At 39.1% G+C, this 22,539-nt stretch overlaps 1 protein-coding gene across 1 annotated transcript in view; it reads left to right on the forward strand.

Annotated features, from left to right (window-relative positions):
- Positions 1-22,539, forward strand: part of CADPS2 (Ca++-dependent secretion activator 2) — a 271,004-nt gene that overhangs the window by 104,403 nt on the left and 144,062 nt on the right. Inside the window, exons 7-8 of the mRNA XM_010581326.1 lie at positions 4,617-4,728; positions 15,734-15,873. Coding sequence (XP_010579628.1) covers positions 4,617-4,728; positions 15,734-15,873 — 252 coding nt within the window. The remainder of the gene's footprint in view (positions 1-4,616; positions 4,729-15,733; positions 15,874-22,539) is intronic.

Genomic DNA, 22,539 nt, shown 5'->3' on the forward strand with positions numbered 1-22,539 from the left:
TCTCTTCCTTCCACAGTTCATTATCTCCATAGCAGAGCAAGCTGGAAATAAATTATCTGCAACATACTTTGACTCAAATTATATCAAAATGGTGCATACAATTTCCTTCTGTTTTCACAGAAAACCTATACGTTCACCTGCTCCCCTGTATGAAAAGTAAAATTCAGCTGTACAATTTATTTTCTTGCAGAAAATATTTCACTGTTATTGCTGTTGAAAGTTAAAATATAAGGAAAAGTAACTTTTTTAATTCAGTGCTCAAATTCTGGAGGCCGCGTTGTTAGTTGTTATTTAAAACAGTCAAAAAGTTGTTCAATTAAACAACTAAAAAGTTATTCAGTCTTACGAATAATATGAACAATCCTTTGTATGGTGGTTGGCTTTTAATCTGTGGATCAGAAAGACGTTTCTGAGACTGCTGTATTTTCTCCAGGAAAATGTCAAGGTGCAACCCCAACCTCAAAAGAAAAATACCAATTTGTCTGACCTATACCTAGCAGCTTAGCTTTTGAGTTTAAAGGAAACATTCTGCTACAGCTACTTCAATGGGATTAAGCAGATGTGAGAACAGGAAATACTAGCATTTCAATAGGTATTAATAAATGCATTTGACAGAAGACAAATGTGTTTTAGAAGAAAAATGTTAAATTTTTGAGAAACCAAGTGGATATAATTATATTAGCACATAAAATCTATAAATTGAAATAAGAAATTACAGTAATAGTGATCAAGATTTGCATCATCATAATCACTGTTTGTGTATCGATTCCATGAATTACTAGGTATCCTCCTAACCTACTTTTCGCCATTAAACTTAACAGGTCCTTGAACAGACATATAGTTACAGAATAAAAGCCAAAAGCATTAAGAAAGTTGACAATTTTACAGTGGAAATAACAACTGATTCAGTAAATTCATATTTATTGGCTAGGAAGGCTAGATTTATGATCTTGGCATGATATATATAGGATTGATGCAATTGACTTGCAGAGTTCTTAGTCACAGATGATGATGGAACAGTACCTTCTCCAAAGTTACTGTTTGTGATTACATTATAGGTAATTTTAAGATGATCTGTACACTGAAAATCTGATCTCTTTTTTTATCCTTTAAAATACAGAAGCTGCAATGATACCCGTTTCAATGGAATTTGGTTAAAATGAAGTATTATTCATGAACAGGAAGAATAAACAAATAATTAATTTGTTGAATGGAGTCTGACCAGGTGTCATAAAAGAAATAACCAGGAAAAAAAAAAGTTGACACCTGTCAGGTCTTGAGCACAAATATAATTTGATGTCAGAACAGTAAAGTGTATTTCAGAATAGACTAGCTTGTGTACACCTGCATGCTTTACTCAGTCTATCCCTTGTTTTTGATCACCCTTAATAAATGTTGAGTGCCTGGTATCTTCTTATATTCATGGCACAATCTTTACAGCTCAAAATTTTATTTTTAAGATGACAAAAGTTTATTATTGGGTGCTGATAGTGCAAAATACAGACAGTAAGGCCATTCTTATTACTACACTTCATTTTGTACTGACAAAACAGAAAAATGCAAATTGTGAATTGTTATTAGCAGCAACATTCATATGGGTTAGCCTACAGCTGGGAGTTGAATATTACATGTTTTGGTTACTCTGTAATTTCTGACTTCTGCTTCAGTTAATGCCTGATGCATTAATAGCGTGCATAACAACATAATAATGTGCTTTTAAATGTGCAGCATATAGATAAACTCAATTTCTCTCTGGATTACTGGGTCACATACCCATGTTCATTCTTGGAAGAAGCAAACTAAAATGAATGTGATAATGCTGCTATTTTGGCTGCTTTCTCCCAACTTCTGATTTCCAATGGCATGAAGCAATACCTCTGCAACAACACAAACCTCCAAAGGAACAGGACTTGTGTTCCAGTAATCAACAAGGAATGAAAAGGAAGATGAGCGATGAGCCTCGTGTAGTTTGCTGTGATATTGTCAGCTGAGAGGAATATCAGATGCCTGCAAGTAAGCATAATGCTAAAGAACACAGTCTTGGATTTGCCTTTTCTAACAGAACATGATTCCTCACGTGCTCTTTCATGAGGAATGATGTTGAAGTCTAGACAGTAAAGTCTGTGACCATCTGTTCTACCAGATAATTCACTCCAAAGACATGGTCTTAAGAGACTATGAGAGTTAACTGAAGTCTTGATCAGCCAGGAGTGTGAAGATCAACACGTAGAATGTTTCCACCATGAGCATTAAGCTTTAGGAATTGATCCAGACCATTGCGTTTCAGCCCAGGATTTTCACTTACTGCTGCAGATGGAACGTGGGAGAAAGATGTCAGTCAAGGCTAGTGACCAGATCTGATGTTAAAGATGATTTCTAGTACTATATGAGTGCCAGCAACAGGTGGATGACCTCTTGTTAGTCCCATCCACATCAGTCTTTCGTGCATCTAAATTAGAGAAGCAGCAAATTCTGCCAGGCTCCCTCGGCAAGGCTCGCGTGTGCCCTGTCCCTCCTTGCTGTGTCCTACAGAAATGGAGCCTGGGTTATGTGTCTCCAGTGACAGCTGCATCGCTTTCTGGGGAGGTCCTGGAACCAGATGCTGGGGTGCCCAGACCCCAGCACATGATGTAGCACGCACCTGCTGCTCAGCTTGCAGAAGCTGAGCCACCACTCGTGACATTCTCTTTGTTGGACAGGCTGGGTCTCTTCTCTTCCCTTTGGTCAGTGTGACTTCTGATTTCTTTTCTGTCTGTGAGTTAATGCTGGCACCAGATCTTTGTAGAGAGGCTTTTGGTTTGTTTTGTTATTTTAATAGGAGTTTCTCTTGATCATTTGTGTGGTCCTGTCCATTGCAGCACGCACAGTTCAAGGCTTCTGGAAGCTCAGGGACAAATATATCCTGGTGCCAGAGAGAGAGTGCGGCTAACAAAGTGCGTAGATTGTGTTTGCGTTTGCAAGGCAGCATTGTTCCTGAATAGCGGGATCTGGTGGGGGAGACTGAGGATACAACTGTCTCATCTTTTATGAAGATGCTTTCGCCTTGGAAATCTCATTTCTGTATTGTGACAAAACCTACCCCTGGGACTGCCACTGGCAAGAGCAGCAGTGCTAGGCATTGTCTTGCCCTGCAACTGCAGCATCTGTCATCACCTCACAAAACCAGGTTTTCTCCCTCTCAGGAAGGTAATTTCTTGTCAGAGTCACTGTTTCGATTGCCACTTTCGCTGAGGCTAAAGCTATGTCCACCACAGACAGAGGGAGACAGCATCTATCTAATCCAGGCAAGGCAAAGAAGACAGAATGTAATGTGGCTAATTTTCAGTGAACCTCACTTTTGTAGTCTGGCAAGTGTTCAGCCACCTGTAGGACTGGTTTATACAGAACCACTACTGTCTTAAAACTTTTTGGTCTTGGTTGCATATTACTTTCTAGACTTTGTCTTGAAGTCTGTAACTTAACATTGTCTGAAGGATTTTCTTTTACCTATTAGATCCCTTTGCTGGAGGATTACTACTGTATGTTAATTTTCCAACAATGGAGAGTCCATGTAAATTATTCTTGAACATAAAATGAAAATAGGCTGTTTGTAAATGAGGCCTCCGAGATTTTAGCTTGTGTCACACATCCTTTTATAGAGCACACTCTTAAGGTCACCTGTTTTCTTTATTTCTTTAGTTTCTGCTAATCATAGTATCTCACACAGTGGAAAAAATTAAGAGAAACTGGAGCTGCACTTACTGCTTGCATTTTGTTTGTGCCTAGTAGCGTAATCAGAATCAGTATTGTCAATGCAATGAGTACCATGCAGTTGTTTAGGAAAATGGAATAGCTTGACGAAGGAAGTTGCAGTCTAATTCCTGTAACTCCTTTTTTTGTACCACTGGCCATGGGGAGGGAGGGGAAGGCTGACAAACCAAGTGTCTTAACTGAGATAAAAGATTAACAACTGAAGTTTGGCTGCCTAATTTAGCTTCTCTAAAAGCGTGAAGCCTTGTGGTGGTAATTATCTTGCAGAGCTATAGTCACTCTGATAAATAAAATTTTTTTCCCATTTTTTACATTTGTGTTTACATTTTTCCTGCATGCTTATACTAAGTTGTAACATCTCATAAAACATAAGGTTTTCTGTGGTAAAGTCTCTTTACTTTCTGCATAGTTTGCTCACCTAAAGTTAAATATATAATTATTTTTTTTAGTTTTGAGACATATTTCTTTGCGGAATTAATTTGACTCATATGCACAAGATAGTGAACATAATACGTTTAATAGAAAAAAAATCTTTTTATTTGCTTTCTTGCTTTGTTCTGTTTTGCCCTACGAGGATATAATTGCATTCTTTGGGTTTTGCCATTAACAAATTTATGACTGATTTTTTATGACAAAAATCATACAGAAAAATTACCACAGATAAAAGCCAATTTTCCCATGTAGATATTTAGTCTTGGATGTTTAAAAATATACCTCCCATCTCTCCCCTGCCCTCCCCCCCCGCAAAGTCTGCAAATTACGTTCTAGGAGTGTATTAATAAATACTCTGTACAAAATATTACAGTCCTATCACTCTCAGGCCTGTCCTCTGCCCCAGTTAAATTCTGTTCTTTTATTTATTGCAGATGGGGAACTCAAGGGGATTTCACCACTACGCACCCTCGGCCTGTTGTCAAAGTAAAACTCTTTACAGAAAGCACGGGGGTGCTGGCACTTGAAGATAAAGAACTGGGAAGAGTGAGTATTATGTGTAGAAACAAGAAGTATGTGAGAAATGATGCATAGAAAAGCGAGTATTCATAAAACATGCCATAAAACAGTATAAGGTATTCAGTACAGCACCTGCTCCGCTGCACCTGTACCAAACCATGCTTTTCTTTTAAGGGTGACTTTTCTCAGTGTTCAAAACATGATCTGTTGACTTGGATTACCTTTCAGAAACTTCTGTCAGGGATCCATGACGGTTCTCTTTGTCTTGTTTAAAACATTTTTAATTCTTAGGTGATCTACCAATGCTTGTAGCTATTCAAATTAGGAGTGAAGAGGAGAGAGAGAAGACTTGGTGTGTAATAAACATAGCAAATGATTAGGGAAAGGGAAGGAAGCACTTAAGTGGTAGAAGGCGGGGGGGGGGGAGTGATGGAGATATGTCAGACTAAAACAACAGTTCTCAATATGAGCTTCCCTTCCCTTTTCACATTTTCCCTATCTTGATAGGATCATTTATCCTTCTGAGGCCAAAATCGGGGCTAGAGAGTGCAATGTACCATAGAAAGAGGAGGGTAGTGTGAATGAGGCAGAGGGGGTCTGCAAATCTTGCCCTCCCGTCCCCCATCTCCTGTTGAAATTCTCCCCTCTGACATGTACCGTGTGGAGGAGAGCTCACGTTTTAATGCTCAGTTCTGCATTCAGAGTCATGGCTGTTTCTCATTCAAGCAAGGACAGCTTGTTGAGAAAAGCAGGGCTCTTCCCCACTTTGTGTCCTCCAAGTGCAGGCGGCTGCACAAATACAGATTCTCCCACACATTGGGTCACTTGTTAAGGTCCCGACTGTATCCACAGTATTACTACTCCTTGTGTCCTCTCACATCCTTCTAGGAGGCCTCCAAGGTGACTTGGTCAAGGATGGCTGAGGTGAAGGTGGGAGCTGCATGGGGAAGGTTTCCAGTAGGGGTAACACACTGGCGGGAGCCAGGCAGCTGTTGTGCCAGATACAGAGGAGCCACAGGGGTGCAGCTGAGCAGGCCGGAGTCAGCAATATCTGGATTGAAAACAACAAAAAGAGAGACTGAAAGGGTGGACTTAGAGGAATTGCATAGTGCTATTAAACACAGAGAAGTTTCTTCTCTGTCTTTGCTTGCTCAGTCCTTTCAAAGAAACAAAAGGGAAGTCAATGCAAAGGTGCAAGACAGTGGGGAAGGGACAGTGACTATGCTGGCTACAGTGAACTATAGCCAGCATAGTCATTGCCAAGGAGTCAGAGAAGAAAAGAAACATGTAACGGAATAAAGAGGCTAAGAATTACAAGTGTTAACAGGATCCTCTTGCTTTGGAACCTTAACTAGCCAAAGTTCAGGTATAAGCTTGGTCTGCTTTCTGATGCTGCAGCTTGTCTGAGTTTCTAGGACAGAAGGTTAAAAAGATTTTTAAATTATTTTAAAGAATGGAAACATTTCAAATGTAAAATACTGAATATAGCTTTTGCCTTAACTGTATCCTGTTGCCCCAGATGGTTTGTTTTGTGGTTTTTTCCCTGCCTCCTCTCCCTTCCCACTCCTGCCTGCCTTCTGACACATCTGTATTTGTCAGCTGGCCAAACCAGTTTAAAGAAGGTAATAACTTTCCTTTCTTGGTTGGGAGTGGTGAGAGGAGAGAGAGAAAATAAAAATAGGTAGTTGAGAGGGGCTAGGGCTGAGCTCACTGGCCTGTTGTCGGATGGAGTTTGACCCAGCTTTCCCAGAGACAAAGCAATATATATAAAAGGTGAGAGAGGAAAGAGCAATCTTCTGTTTCTGTTGCTGATTCTTGCTCTCCTGTTGTTTTTCAGCAGAGAGGCTGCATGCTCTTATCAGATGCTCTGAGGTTTGGCAGTTTGTACCAGTATTAGGCTATTAAAATCATTGGTTTTTGCTGGTCCCCGCACCCCCCCCTTGTCACAAAGGACAAAGGCCATCACCTTTTTTCCCCTTGTGTTAAAGCTTGTGCTGAGATTGGTCGCAGCAAACAGAAGTACCCGAGAGATGCTTGGGTACTGATTTTACATTTTATAATCCATTCCTGATTTACCAAAAATGTCCAGCTTCCCTCCTTGCCCAAAAAATACCTACCGTAAAAGCTAAGTCAGTAAAAGATAAACCTCCCACAATGACCTTATGTACAGTGCATGGTCCTTAGCAGTGGTAAAGAACATAAAAAAGGGCATGTTGGTTGTGCATCAGCCTGTTTGGGCGTCTGGTCTGTCCTGTGCCTCCCAGGTCTGGCAACGCGCAGGGTTGCTGACAGACGCCTTCCAGCTGATGGTGGTAAATGCTTAACTCGGGAGAAGGGGGAATCTGCCAACTTACCTCTTTGGTTTAACCAGAGTATTTGAGAGTGGTGCTTGCAAGCTTCAGGGGAGATTGGTAGAATATTCGACAGAATCTTTACAAAATAATTTTAAGGCACTGTGTATGCTCATGGTATACATTTTAGCTTTCAAAGGCTTGTTTTGTTGTCAGTGTCTTCATTTTCAGGTTTGAGAGATTGAAATTCAGGTAGCCTTTGGAAAGATGCAGGATCCCACTGGATAAGTTTAGTTCTAATAAAGTTTTGCAACTTTATGCCTGGTCAGTACGCTGCAGTGACTTGCAGGAGAGCAGCTGATTCAGCTAGGTTTGTTATGCTCTGAAAAGGCCCGAAAATACTTCTACTGATATTTTTTCTGTACTTAAAAATTCAACTCAAACCTGCCCCTTCTGAGGTAGGCTTGCTGTGGACATTAATTCTCATCTATCAAGTACTTTCTTCAAAGCATGTGTCTTGACCTGATACCACTTTTCTACATTATTGAAGTTTGCATTTCCCATACCCTGCGGCTATTGTGAAGGTTTTGTTCTGTTTAATCTATAATTAGAAGGCAGCATCAAGCTACATGATTTGAATTTTGAACTTCCATCACATACCAAAGGGTTTCTTCTGCCACCAAGGGATCGGCTTTTTATGAAAACAGATCTAAGGTGTGAAATGTAGAGCCAGCAAAGGTTTCCCCAGAGCTGCAGAGAAGGCTTTTCCATTGACCCCATCAGTGCATGGCAGTCTTTCACACTTATGGACTTAAGATGTAGGCCCTGATCTCAGTACGACAGCACTACAGCTCCTCAGTTTCAGGAGAAGACACTGCTGATTCCAGAAGTAACTAGTTCATGGTGGAGCAGAAGGAATGCAGGCTCGTGCTTTCAGTAGAGAGGGCAGACCATACTTACAGCTTTATATGCTCCCTGTTGGGAAGCAGAGTCTGGGGGCTGCTCAGCCTCTGCTGCAGAAGTCACCAGGTGAGCACCAAGTGACAGAAGGGTTGTTGTCTGTACTTAACATCTTCTCCCTTAAAGGCATTTAAGATGTGCTTAACTGACAGGAAGTAGTATTTACTATGTCACTTGTCTGACGTTGCTCTCTTCCTCTAAAAAAGCCAAAATAAATCCAGTCGTGAATGCTGAGAGAAGATTTTGCTTGCTGGGGGATAGTCTTTGGGCTCCCAGCTGACCACTTTAAGTGTTTTCAAACAAAAATCAAATCTTAATCTTTTTTCTCTGTTCTACGCAAACTGGATGACAGTTGGACCAACTCAGTTTTTCTCCTGAAAGAAAAAATGGAGACGTGTGCTGCGCTGGAAGGGAAAGGATGTTATTTGGATTTGGGTTATGCAGAACCTGAGCTTCTGTGTCTGTGGTTGTGTGGACCTCCGTATACAGTGAGCCACTGAATTTAACTTCTAGAAAGTGAAGCAGGCTGCATCTTTGAAGCTAAGTTTCTTCTAATGAGGAAATGTTAAGAACTTACTTTATTCAAGTATCTTTGAAACGTGTGGCACAATTTTTATGTGACTGGCAGTGATCTGGCCACTTCAATAATTTTTGTATGTGCATACAGAAGGCAGAATTGATGTTTGCATTTGTACATGCAACAACTGAGGAAGCATGAAGAAGCCTTGGAGTAAATAATTCTGAAAAATCAGCCTGATGATTTCTGAAACTCAGGAATCTGACACCACTTTTCCTTTTTCAGTACTTTGTGTATGAAGATGTTCAAACCTAGTAATTCAAAGTGACAGCCATTGTGCTTGCTTAGCACACATGTGAATACAGTGTGAGAACAGCAGGTGGTGTTTGATTGCTGATACTTTTTAAATATAAGAATATTTCAGCCTTGTCGCTCTGACTATTCAATCAAAAGGGAACTATTGTCTCACAACCTGCTTGTCACAGTCAGCTGCAGCCAGCAATAATTAGCTATGCAGTTACAGGTTTTTTTGTTGGTGCTGTTACTCTGGGTGTGATTTAAAGACATTATAAAGTAGCTCTACTGACTAGGTACCCATACTGGCATGATTGCCTAGTTTCTGAATGCTGACTGCACGGGGCATCTTGGTTATCTTCTGTGCTGTGTTCAAAGGGCCACTGAGCAGAGAAAATTCCATGCTGTGAATATATTAATTTAAAGCCTGCCACCCTGGGGAATGTGTTTCTCCATCATGTTTTGAAATGACTGAGGTTTCGCAGGTCTGCCTTTTTCTGTCTTCTTTTGAAGTTTGGAAAACGATAAGAGGTTGCTTCCACTCCCCCTTTTTCTCTTGCTCCCTGAGCAGTCTGCGTCTCAGCACCCGGCTATGTCTGGCTGAGTGTTATTGTTTCCACACTAACAGGGTCTTTCTTAGTAGCTTCTCTGAGAATGCTTCTCGTCAGAAATTCTTGAGATATTTTTCATTCAAGCATGCTCTCTCTTAGATTTAGGGGACAGGCTGTTTGGGAAGGACTTAAAGACAACTTTTATCAATTGCTAAGATCCATTAACGTAAGTGTTCAGCTGGCAGCATCAGCAGAGGTCTATTGATTGCATAAATTGCAAAGTCTTCCCAGACCTTTGTCACCAACAGTATTTTAGATAGCCCTTTCACCATGCGCCTGTTCAGTTTTTCTGTTTGACTTTTCTTTCTTTTTAACCACCTGTTACCCAAAGCCTTGTCTCAGTGTTTCAGCTGTAATACAATCATAGCTGAAAAGCGAGAGATCGCTCAATAGGTGAGATGATGGAGCTTGTGTAAAATACTCATAAGCTCCTTTGGTGATCAAGCTCTTATTAACCTTTTCTTTAGCGGTTCCCTAGGTGACAGCTTCTCTAAGGGAGTTACTTTCAAGAGAGCTATCTCCTTTTCATACTTCTACCTCCAACCTTGTCCCTTCCCTTGAGCTTCTTGTACTTCATCCTCCTGGCAGCAGTGCATCATGACTTAACGCTCAGAGGACACGAGTGTGGTGCTGTGCTTGGCAGGCTGCTGCTGGGGTGTTCGGGGGAACTTCACTTCTTGTCACACTGACAGCAGCTTCTGGCTTTCTGACATTAACCTGTCTTTGGGGAAGGGGCTGACATAACTCAGAACAGCTCCAAACTTTCAAGTTAGGGGAGAAAGTGACTGGAGAGGAGTCAGTAGACATTTCTATCAAAAATGGGTAAGTGTCCCCTAAGTAAGGTCGGGGCCAGAGTTACACAAACAACATAAAGTTAAAGGGTCTCTACGCTGTTACTAGTCATCTATTTCCTATCCCAAACCAGCTTCAATAATTTTTGGTCTATAATCCTATTTTCAAATCAGTAAAACAGAGTGTATTTAACTAGGAAATTTTCCTGTGATCTTTGCTCAGACAATGCCCAGCAGCATAAATTTGCATCTGCCAAATAATAATGGGTGCTTATTTCATAACATAAAATTTGTCCTCTCTGCTTGCACTGGCATCTTTTCAAATCACTATGTTTTGAAACTTGAAAGAAAAAGCCTTCCATAGAATGAATTAGTCCTGTTGCGTGATGAAAGCTTCAACAGATGCAGTTGAGGGAGCGTATGATCTTATGTGTCAGGCACTTGCTGGTTTTCATAGTTTTAAATAATCACAAGTTGAGTTAGAAGTGTCTCTGGTAGAGCACGACAGTTAGAGAACTTGGTTTCTCCAGTTCATCACGGGGTTTCTTGCATGAACACAAGTATTGTTTATTCTGAGCAGAGCTCGCAATGCTGCTCATGATTAAGGCCATGTGATGTAAGATTCAGTTCTCAATTGCTTGTAACTTAGCCAGACCTTAAGTGTTGAGGCCAAAATTTTTCATCCTAGGTATGGAATAAGATAAATAGAAAGTGTGGGTTTTGTCAACAGCAAAAAGCAATCATCTGTAGCACCATTTGTGCTCTGGAAGAGCACTTCAGGCATGGGAACTTCTTTTGTCTCATAAAATCTTTGGGCTTTCCTGTTGGGGACCGTGCAGTTTGAAGAAAGGACAGGAAGCTGGGTGCCAGAAGCAGCAGAGGCTCCCTTGGTTGGCAAGGAGCAAGGCAGGATGGGGACACCAGGGTGGGGACAGTTTGAGGGTTTGGTCTGCTTTTTGAAGATGGCACAGGCTGTGTTATGAAGAACAGACTAAGTAACTGGCTGCATCTTTATTTTCTTTAGCGTTGTGTAGTGTGAGCTGTACTGAAGGCATGATAAGGATTTTCTTGATTTGTTTCTGTTGTCATCTGCCTCTCAGCCAGAGCACTAAGGAGCTGCTGCAGATCATCTTCACTTTTATCTTTTTTGCTTATGACGGTGAGCCAAAACTCAGCATAGTCTGCTCAGAATTACCATGATTACCAAGGTCTGGTGCCCAAAGTCTGAGATCTCAAAATGTGTATTAGACCACCCCAACTTGTAAAAACCTCATTTTCAAATACTTTGGTCAAAAGAGTGGGTAACTCCAGAGCTCGGGTTCAACTCTTGAATATCACAGTTTTGGGTGGAAGTAGGGGGGAGGGAGCGGCTGGGATGCGAGGACCTGAGTTGGCTGAAAGTGAATTCAGCCACAAGTGTGGGATGGAAGAAAAAGTAGACATTATCTTGACTCTTGATTTTTCTCAAGTGTGTTTACGGTTTGCCAGTCTGCTTGCCTCTTAGCTTCGTTGGTCCCTTTTGAAGGCTGCATTTTCTTTTGACAACAGGACAACTGCAGCCAGGGATGATTAGCTTGAGAGCTTTATCTAAACATGGGAATACTGATAGGAGGTATTTCTGCATAGTGCTTTTGACTCTGAACCTTCTGCTTGGTTATCTGCTCTGAGAAGGCAAGATTGTCACAAGTTTGGTTTGTTCAGGCTTTCAGAGTGTGTTGGACAACTGAACTTTTCTTTCATACCTTTAAAAGAAGGTATGATCAATGTGCCAAAGATAGAGGAGAGTTAATAGTTGCTTGGCTGGATTAACTGTTTGGTTCAGGTGTACTTCAAATAACTTCTTCTATTGTGATCCAGCTGAGGACTTAAATACACAACTGAATCACAATAAATGATGGTTAATTAAGTCATTGAATGATATTAGCTTCATATCTTTCAACCTGTCATATTTTAAGCCCAGGAGAGAAACATCTTCAGTCATTCACAATTAAGAAACAATGTTTTGAGAACATCACCTTGCACAAATCCAGAAATGTGCTGCTCTATAATATTTAAGATTTCTGTGTTTATTTTACATCCATGCAAGGAGAGGCATGAAGTGAACTTGCCACTTTTTCAGTTACAGTGTCATCTGAGGAAATGTAATACTAGATATAATTGGACCACATAGTGGAGTATTTTTAATGATCATGAGATGATTGAATTCACTGAATTGCCTCAACCCACACTGTTCTGATACTATTAATTTGCCTTAAATCAGCTGACGCAATGCAATGCACAGCAGCTGTGTTTGGTGTATAGCGTTCTGGTCATTAATAGTTCATTATACTTTTTAATGCAGATTACCTGTTAGTTTACTTTTTGTAAACACAGTCCTAGACTAACAATTTATAGTTCTCTGTGCTGCTGCTGAATAATCTGCTGTGGTGATATTCACAGGTATAAGAACAATAAAATAAGAGAAATTAAAATAAAATTTAAAAAAATTAATTCAGAAATGTGTGATGTAGTAGGAATTTTATGAAACTTTCCGAAGTTTTAGGCACAGTGAAAAGGTATCCTGTAGGTGAGTTTTATATCCCCCACAGAAGACATGTGAGTTGATACCATTTTATTTTGTCAAGTAGATTATAGAACAACAACTAGAAGATTAAAATCCTTTAAGCAGTGCTGAAAGGAAATCTGAGACACAATAGCCAAGAAAGTTTCTCCATGGACAATGGCAATGACATCGCATTTCAGTGTGCCATAGTGGAGAGAATGTTTTTAATACAAATTTCAGCAACTTTTTTCTTTTCACACCAACATTTGCCCAGTGTTTTGGTCTCAGTGATTTCCTGAGAGCCTACATTTTTGCCATTTGATGATATGGTGCACAATGGTTAACATTGCCCTTAAGGACAATATTAGTATGAAGGTTATTGTGAAGATAATTAATGCCTGTCAAATGTTTGTGTGTGTGTATACATGTGTTTGTGTGTAATGATAAAAAGTTTGATGACAAAGTTCTTTTAGCTCTCATTGTTTAGAACTGGAAGGCATGACAAAGTGTAATACAAACACAACACAGTGCATACTTAATTATTCTGCCAGATACTTATTCATGGTGAGAGGTTTGAAAACAAAGCTCCAAAATACTTCTTTAAAAATTCAGAAAAGGAGTTGTCAGTCCTGAAGTTATGTGTTGAGGATTTCTTGGCTGGGCAAAGGCATGTGAGCAATCCAGCCGTTATGTGGGAACCAAGCATAAGTTTACAAAATACTGGAGCAGACAAGGACGCTGTGTCCTTGTATGCTGGGAAAAAGGAAGATAAGAGCCTGACAAACAACACCTGGATGCTGGAGAATGAGATCAGTAACTGCTGGACACCTCGTGAAGAAGTTTGCGCAGCCAATAGAGAATAAGATAGTGTCGCGTGAAACGGGGTATTGTACCAATTAGAGTATTATATAAGGCGCGTGGACATAGAAGCTTAGCCAATAATAATGTTGTAGCTAGCACGTGCTATCACCTTTTTCTATATAAACCCTGTAAAACCCTGTAATAAAGGAGAACGACCATACTCATATTGAGACTCCATCGTTACTCCGGGACCATCTCCCACTCCGACAGTTATGAATTAATTAACACTTGTCTGCCTATTCTAAAAACTCAAAAAGTTGACAGGAGAAAGATGTCACTTGAGATGCATGAGCTGTAATAAGCTGTTACAGGACAACAGGAGCTGCTGCAGCCTGTAGAAAAGGAATTCATAACATCACCTACAGTCCGATGTGAATGCCAAGTCATTACATGCAAGGAATGAGTAATAATTCTGTTTATATAATCTTGCATTTAAAAAGATAAACCAACTAAAAATCATTTTCTGTTTGATGCTTCAGAACTCAAAGGTCGCTATACTCTTAATGGTTTTAAATTTTCTTTAAGGGATGGCTTTTACTCAAAATGAAAATCAGCTTGTTTCTGGGAAAGAAGGAATAAGCTCTGTTATACATAGTGTTTGCTACGCATTTGCAAAAAAAAAAAAAAAGTAGCCTCCTGATTTTTTAAAATGAGAATATACTTTTTCTTTTCCTATCTCTTTGAAAGGTACTGAGCATACTCAATAGTTCTGACAGGTTATTTCTCCCGCTGGTGTTATAAAGGTTGCACACTTGATTAGGGGTGACGCATCATATTCCTCTGCTTTGCTGGAGCTCCTGATATTAACAGAATGCAGGAACATGTTTCTGCAAATAGTGAGATGAGAAGCTGATGGTCTTCAGCTTACGTCATCTTTCAGATTATTAGATCTGAATGACACTATTGTAATATTTTTGGCTTAGTAATATCTGTTAGATTTAGATTTATGCTTGCTTGGAGATTCTTACTCAAATCCATAGTTTAACTTTCCTAATAACACAGAGGAGAATACATTGTGTTTTATATATGTGACACAAGGCACAAGGACAATGTATAAGAAATTAACTTGATGGTTAATGTTATGATTAATTTTAGTTTTCAAGAAATAAAAAATGTGAAGAACGCTGCTTTTTAGAATGTTGTTACTTTCGAAATACTGCTTTGTAATAATGGTAATTTGAACTCACTGAATGTTATGAAAGTCTCCCAAATAGCATGTTTAGAATATTTTAGAGTCTAAACGGATCAAAAGTAGTGCTTATAATAACAATGAAAAGAAGTTATGTTTCAGCAGCATTTAACTGCTAAATGTGTGACTGTGGGTAAGGATTTTATGAAGTAGTCATATTTAATTGTACTGGCTATAAATGGATAAACTTTCTGGATGGTAAATAAATAAATATTTAACAGCTTGTGACTAGTTTTAATATAAAATTATTGGTTAGCTAGTAAAACTATCAAGACACTTATATAAATATTTTAAAAAATCAAATACTCAGTGTATTTTTTATTTTTTTATATGTCTACCACTGTAGATTAAACAAAAGGTTTGTGTCATATCACATGTGAATGGGACATAGTATCTTACATTTATTATACACTATTTGCAGCAAAGATGCTTTGGAATTAATCTCCAATTTCTGCAATTTTTACTATAATTGGCTTTTATAAATGCTAATGATCAAAAAAATTGAGTTGGTAAGAAAGAGCATATTTTGGTTTTCTTCACTCAAGCAATATCACTGCTGGAGGGGCGGTCTGTTGCATAATGCTGCAGCAAATTGTTTCAATAGGATGTTTCCAGCAGAGCACTGAGTAATGTAAAAGTTTAGGTTCTTGTTTAATTGTACGTGACTATTTGCAAGTGTCAACTTTTCCTTTTTGTTTAAAACTGTTAATTCAGAATGAACTAATGGAGGAGGAAATTTTATTTAACTCTTAATATGAAAGTTCCTATTTGTAAGAAAATGAATGAGTTCATTTTTTAAATTTGTCTATTACAATAAGATTGAGCCAACTAGTTTATTAGATTTATGGAAGCTTTTTTAATCATCTTTCAGACTGGAGGAGATGCAACAAGAATCTTAATTGCTTAGAAGTTTCCATTAAAGACTAGAAGATATTTTCGTATCAACTCATTAAAGTTTTTATTTTATGACTTGCAGGTAGTGTTGTATCCAACATCCAATAGCCCAAAGTCACCTGATCTGCATAAAATGATAGTCCCCAAAAACAGCCAGGACAGTGACTTGAAAATTAAACTGGCGGTGAGAATGGATAAACCACCTCACATGAAGCACTGTGGGTAAGTGTCCATTTTCTGGCTGTTTGTATTTATTATTTTGTCCCATTGTGCCTGTGTTTAAACATATGTAGCTAAAAACATAAAGTTTGAAAAACATTATAAAATGTGTACAACAGTTCCTATAGTATGGCATTGTGTTATATCCTCATTTGGTACATAAATTTATGATTAGTCAGGAATAAAATTCATTTCAGATGTTCAGTGATGTGCAAAGACAGATGATGAGCTAACTCTGAAATGCAGAACTAAGACCACAGTGTCATTTAGAAACTGGGTTTGAATGTTACAATTTATAGCACTTTGGGGGAAAAAAGTTGGTATTTAGGAGAAACATATATTTGCATTAAAACAGGATTAATTGTATACCTGAATGTGATGGTACTTGCAACATAGTCTCCCCTTTTTGTTTCTCTGTCCGCCGTACGGTATTTCTCTTGAAAGTAATTTATGTACGAATACCAGTTTAAGGATGTTTTTTTCTGTCTAACACTGAAACTATTTGGAATAGATTATTCATGAAGACGGCTCCCCTAGCCAACTGCCATTGCTATTCCTCATCCCAACTGCAAAAACAGGTAGTGTTGCCAACAGTAAGCAAAGCTGTATCTGTAGTTATAAAGCAATTACCAGGGCTCTTTTCCATCCTTTTAACTTCTTCTGAAGTAAGTAGAAGTACATTTCAAAAAAAGAGGACTATTCAACATGCAAATATAGAATTAATGTAGTGGCCATACTGTTTAGATTTCTTTTTAATCTCCTCCTGTTAATATTCTGCTCATTGTATACAGACAGCAATTGCCAAAAATTCCTATATTCGATACTTTAAAAAAAACAAACCTTACTTAAGTTTTGGCAAAGCTGTAATTGGTTGGCCTGAAATCTCCCAGCTATCAACCTCAGCCCTCATTTTGGTTTGGGGAAAACTTAGACACAAATGATCAGGACTGTAACAATGAGACTTGCTGCCTGGAGACTGGTGGCTGCTGACCAGGAGCTGCAAGGCAAAAGAGGGAAACCAGTCGTGTAGCTAACGGAAGAACTGGAGCTACTGTGCTTGGAGACTGGGTCTGAGATGAGAAAACTTAGAAGTAGGGCTGCAAATACATAAATAAGAGAAATGGGATAACGTGGTAGGAGAGAGCAGGAAGACCAGGCTGCCATGAGTAAGTTGGAGTGGAGAGGACCTAGGGAGGAGAGAAAAGTGCTTGTCTGTATTAAAGCATGATGCTCTCCTGTCAGTCCCCACCCCCTACCCCATTCATTTGTGCTCACCAAACACCTCTGAAATCATTTGGTAATTTTGGCACATCCTTGTCTAGATTCAGTCCACTGGCATGGTTTCAGTCTCCTGCTGCTGAAAGGTATTCAGCGAGTTGAAGTAGTGAATGCTGCGGGGGTGGCATGGTGCTGCCTGCGTTCTTCAGTGTTCTGTCAAAAGACATCCATGGGGACAAGATGTCTAACTTGCACGTGGCCTGCTTCAGTTGCATACTCCACGCTACAGCTACATCAGGGATGTTGCGCTCCTATGCACCTACCCCAACAGGTGACTGGGAGAAGTCCCCATTTTTGATCAAGTCACTGATAATGTTGGGGTCATGCTGTCTGCAACCCCAGTAAGGGTATAACATGAACTTACTTTGACCTGGGTCCAGCAACAAGGACAAGGCTCTAGTGCTTCTTCCCATCGTACTCCTGGGTTGCCCCAGAGGCTTTCTTGGCTGGGAGCTAGCTGTTCTTCTGGGGTCTTCAGAGGGTCTTCCTAACCCCCCAGTTTGCTTTTACATACTGGTTTATGTCACTAGTCTTCTTTTCTGAGCATTAAATGGATTGCCCAGTCAAATATTACTTTCAGTAATTTAATTCCATCGTTATCATTATCCCTTTTATGTGCTGCTGCTGGTTACTTCCTCGCATTGATTTTGAATCCTAATCTCCTGGAACACTTGTTTACTTCTTCATTTTACTTCAGGGTCACTGCTGTTACTATTCTCCAGGCAAATATTGTTGTTCTGCCCACCAAAAATGCTGAAGGTCAGTCATCGTTTCCCTTTCTTTATAGCCATTAGCTATAATGATGATTACCTCCACATTTGTCTAGAAAAGCTAGGGCACCAAGGGAGGCCTGTATGGACTACTCCACCTTAAATATATGTGAAATGAAATAAAAGGTTAATAATTCCTCCAATAACCATTAAAAAGGTTGATGAAATACTGTATGATGGCACTGGAGTTGCAGTGAGAGGAAGGAGGAAGGTGGTTTTTTGGAGGGAAAAAAAACACCTGCTGGAATAATTGTAATGTGTACAGTCAGGAACCATTAATGTTATGAAAAGCCATCATCCAGGCACTCTCTGCAGCCTTCTCTTGACTTCTTTGGTGAGTATAAGTATTAAGTGGTCATTTGCTATTTTTTTCAAGAGGGATTCCCACCTGCTTCAACACACAGATTAAAACTATTCTGGTTCCGAACAGATACTGTGTTACCAGAGAAATCCTCATTTGTGAAGAGGCTGGAAACACACAGTGGATTATGGACAGTATTATAGGAAGGCAAAGGAATTTTTTGCGGTTAAGGTAGTTGAGGGATGCCTGGAAGAACTGGCTTTTATCCCCATTTGTGCTACAGAGAACGACCTGCCTGTAAGAGACTGAAACATTTCCACCTATAGTAACTGGTCGTATGTTATTTGTTTCCTGTGCCCAGTTTGATAAACTGGAATCTGATTTCATGGAGGTGCCCGACACTCACAGCTACTAGCTGAAATCTGTGGAAAAGGGGCTGCTAATATGCATTGTACTGTTAGAGTTCAAATATCCTAAAAATTAGATCTTCATCTTAATACCTGAAGCCTAACGTTTTTAGTACTTCAGTTCTCCTGTTGTGAAGTGAGAATAATACCACCTCCCAGTGTCATAGACATTTGAAGGTAAATCTTGGGAAGCAACTGGTAGAAAAGGTTCCTGCACACTTCACGAGCCGGGGGAAGTGGGGCATGGTCAATTCTGTAACACACGGCCAAAGGCTTATGCTCTGCCGGGCAGTGTTATTGCGGTGCCAGGCTCTACAGCTCACTGGTGAACCTGCCTGAGGTAGAAAAGCAAATGACTCAATTCTGTCTGTCAAGCAGTGTTTGCCTAACATGCAATGAAACACGCCATAGGAGAAAATAAAGTGTTGAAGAGCTAGAAGGCAGCTGCTGCTATCCTGAATAGTGAAAGGGGCTGGGAGGTTTTTGTTTATTTTAGTTTAGTTTTGTTTATTTTGTATGGGGTTTTTTTGTTTGGTTTTGGTTTTGTAGTTTGTGGTCAGATATTTAAGCACAGTGTCATAGAGTAAACAAAAGGGGGGGGGGAATAAAAGGATGAAAGAATGTGATCATCCTTGCTGCTGGAATTTCATCATGTTAGCAAGTTGTATTTTACAACCTTAATAACAGACTTCTAATGTTAGTGTGATTATCTCAGTTAAGTTCTAATTCTTCAGTTTATTTTTCAGAAACACCTCGTGCACCTCACACATATTTGTCTCATAGGAGAAAAAGGCAATCTCTTGGCACTAGATAATGCCTTTCAGCTGAAATCTCAACATTTATTCAAAGTTGAATTAAAATTTTACCCCACGGCCAATTGCAGAAAGAGGGGTTTTGTTAGATGAATGCTCTATCATGATTTAAAAAGATAATGTAATAAGAGACCGTTTTTTTCAGATACGGGAGTTATGCTCAAATATTTCAGTTTCTGCTGGGTCAGCAAAACCCACAGGCCCAAGCTAATTTTGGCTTTACAGTTTTACTCCTTCAGAAAAGTTTCTTCTGTTTAAGACTGACTTTACTTATTGACACAGGGGATATGCTGAAAGACTTGAAAACCTGTCTCGCATTTATGTCTCAAGAATACTCAGTTTTACAAATTATACTATCTTGTACTTAAACTAAGATTTTAATTCACAAGTAGTGTTCTGGACTGCAGCACCTTCAGCTCATGTTCCCTCTTTGGGTTTCCACAGTCATGACAAATAATTATATTTCAAATAAAATTAGAAACTTGGGATTTTTTTCATTATAAATTGTAACCTTCCTAAGAGCAAGAATAAAAAGCCCTATGACTCAACACTACTATAAATCTCAATTGCAGTTCCTTTGTACCTCTGTGAAAAAGAGGTAGCTTTGCTAACCACGTTACTTTTACACTAGTGTTTATGTTGACACGTCCATACAGCTGATCTAGTGTTACTCCACTAATGCAATTTAAAAAAAAAACACTTGATCAAAGAAACACTCTGTGATTTTTTCTATGCGTTCTGTTACATGCTTAAAAAATAAGGAATACTCATATATGTCTCAAAGTAAACATAATCCTATTATTTATTAGATTTTTTTTTGTTGTTCTTGCACGAAAGGCTCTTGAAGTACGAAACAACCCAAAGGATGTATAACCATCCTTTTCTATTTGAACCCTGTCAGTAGATTACAAGGGGAAGCATGCACAGCTAGAAATTCTGAGTAATGACAAGGTACATGTCACTCATTAATGGGGATTTGTAGAACAGTTCTGATTATCAGCAATTCATTATACTTCAGATTCCTTTCTCATAATTTGTAATGTACTTGTTATCTTCTCATAGAATGTGGTAACCTTATCCTTGTCTAAAATGCAGAGCACGTACAAGATATTTTTTTAATCTTCTTTATTAAGGTAGTAAAGCCAACATCCATACAACAGGAGGGGTTTTAATATTTCTATTCTGTTGCAATCTTGAATCTAAAACAGATCATCAGAGGAAATAAGCAAAATTTGACCTAAAAAATTCCTAAAGAAAATGCTAAAAGCCTGTTTATTTCTGTTGAGTCAGAATAGCAGCGTTAGGGAGGTACTGTTTACTTCAGAAAGGCTCACTTGGCTCTCCTTAACTCATAATTAAATTAGGTTGAAAACCCAAGCAGGACAGGTTAATCCACTCAAGATATGTGGGTTACTGTAAATACCTTTTGTAATGCGTGTGGGGTTTTTTAATGTGCCTTTGCCCATCCGTGTGCATTTAAAGCATGCACTGTTTTTAAAAGTAGATTTTGTCTCAGTTAAGTTGTATGTTAGCATAGCCTAGTGGTTACTAAAGGGTATTATTCTATTGCTTCCAATCTAGAAATAAAAAAGGAATACTGAGATTTTTTCAAATACCTTGCTTCAAAAGGATTAGTAGTGCTTAATGGTCATACTGAAAAGAGGAAAATAAATAATAATGTAAAATGAAATACTTGCAAATTGAACAGCCTGAACAGGACAGTATTACAAAGCAGTATTATTTGGGTTTGACTTACGAAGTAAAACATTTCAGCATAGCTCTTGTCCAGAACTTTTTCCAAGATTTGAAGGGCCAAATTCATTCTTATAAGTTCTGTTCTGCTTTCTGCTATGACATGTTGCTTATAGAAATGTTATACCTTTAATTTGTTAAACTTTTGTGTTTGGAATATACATTCTACCAGCACTTGAGTATGTACCTGCCCAGATTTTCTTCCTGTCTCTCATCTGTAAAGCAATTATTTTCATGACTTTTTCGAACTTGGACTCTCCAAAATGGTAAGGAATCTACATGAAATCATTTTTCACTCACAGCTTCTTTTGTATTATTACTACTATTTTATGGTTGTATTTTCAGAATATAAAGGTCACCGTGAATTTGCTAACCTTTTAAAGTTTTTTCTCTTGTGCACTTGGAATTGACTGAAATATTCTTAGAAGAGCATTTATAAACAATAAATACAGCTACTGGTTGCTGTATGTGACTGAAGTATAACATTTCTCCTCCTGCTGCTGCAGTTACAGAGCTAAAGGAAGTCTGTGAGGCGAATGCCCTGGTTAGCAGTCTTCCAACGTGCAGAATTAGAGGATAAGTAATTTTCCCCTCTCATTTTTGCGATACTTGTCACCTATTGATAAAAGAGTTCTTTGGAGAGCAAGGCAAGTATCATTTTCTCTGTTTTATAGATGAGTGAGATGAAGCACAGGAATGAACAGAGATCACCCAAAGTCACAGGCAATTCAGTGACTGAGCTGAGGATAGCACTGGGGTCTGCTGGCTTCTCAGTGGGTAGGGCTGTAGTGTGTGACTGTCACCCGGATAAACAATCGTCACAGCTACTAGTGAGCTCATAAGTCAGCTAAGAAGAGCCACAGAGACACTGAAGTTAGCCAGAACCATGATTGTGCCAGCTCTTATGTGCTGCTTGTCCATGGTCACCTAGCAAAGAAGGGCAGGAGGAGAAACAGAATTAGCTTTGTAACTTTAAGATGTGTAATCTGAAGGCTGATCTGAAGATGAGATCTGCTCCCAGTATTGTTATTTCAGAGAAATGTGCAAGGTCACCACATTGAAATTACAGGTAAAGTAAGATGTCGGGAATACAATCACACTTCTCTTAGCAAGTGCTGCGTGCTCCCTGTCACAGATAGGCCTTTGTATTGCACATAGTGAATTTGAAGCTGGTTTCAGACCTTTCTCTGAGCCAAAACACATAGATATGTTAGAATAATTCTAAATCATTTGTTCTACCAGCCCTAAAAAGAGTATATAGAAACAAAATTTTGGCTAAGCTAAAATCCCAAGTTTAGTTTCTCTTAGAATGAGTGGGTATACAGCTGCTTCAAAGTGAAAAAAAGTGT

The sequence above is a fragment of the Haliaeetus leucocephalus genome, unplaced genomic scaffold (assembly GCF_000737465.1).
Source record: "Haliaeetus leucocephalus isolate CR32 unplaced genomic scaffold, Haliaeetus_leucocephalus-4.0 Scaffold763, whole genome shotgun sequence".
Classification (NCBI taxonomy): Eukaryota; Metazoa; Chordata; class Aves; order Accipitriformes; family Accipitridae; genus Haliaeetus; species Haliaeetus leucocephalus.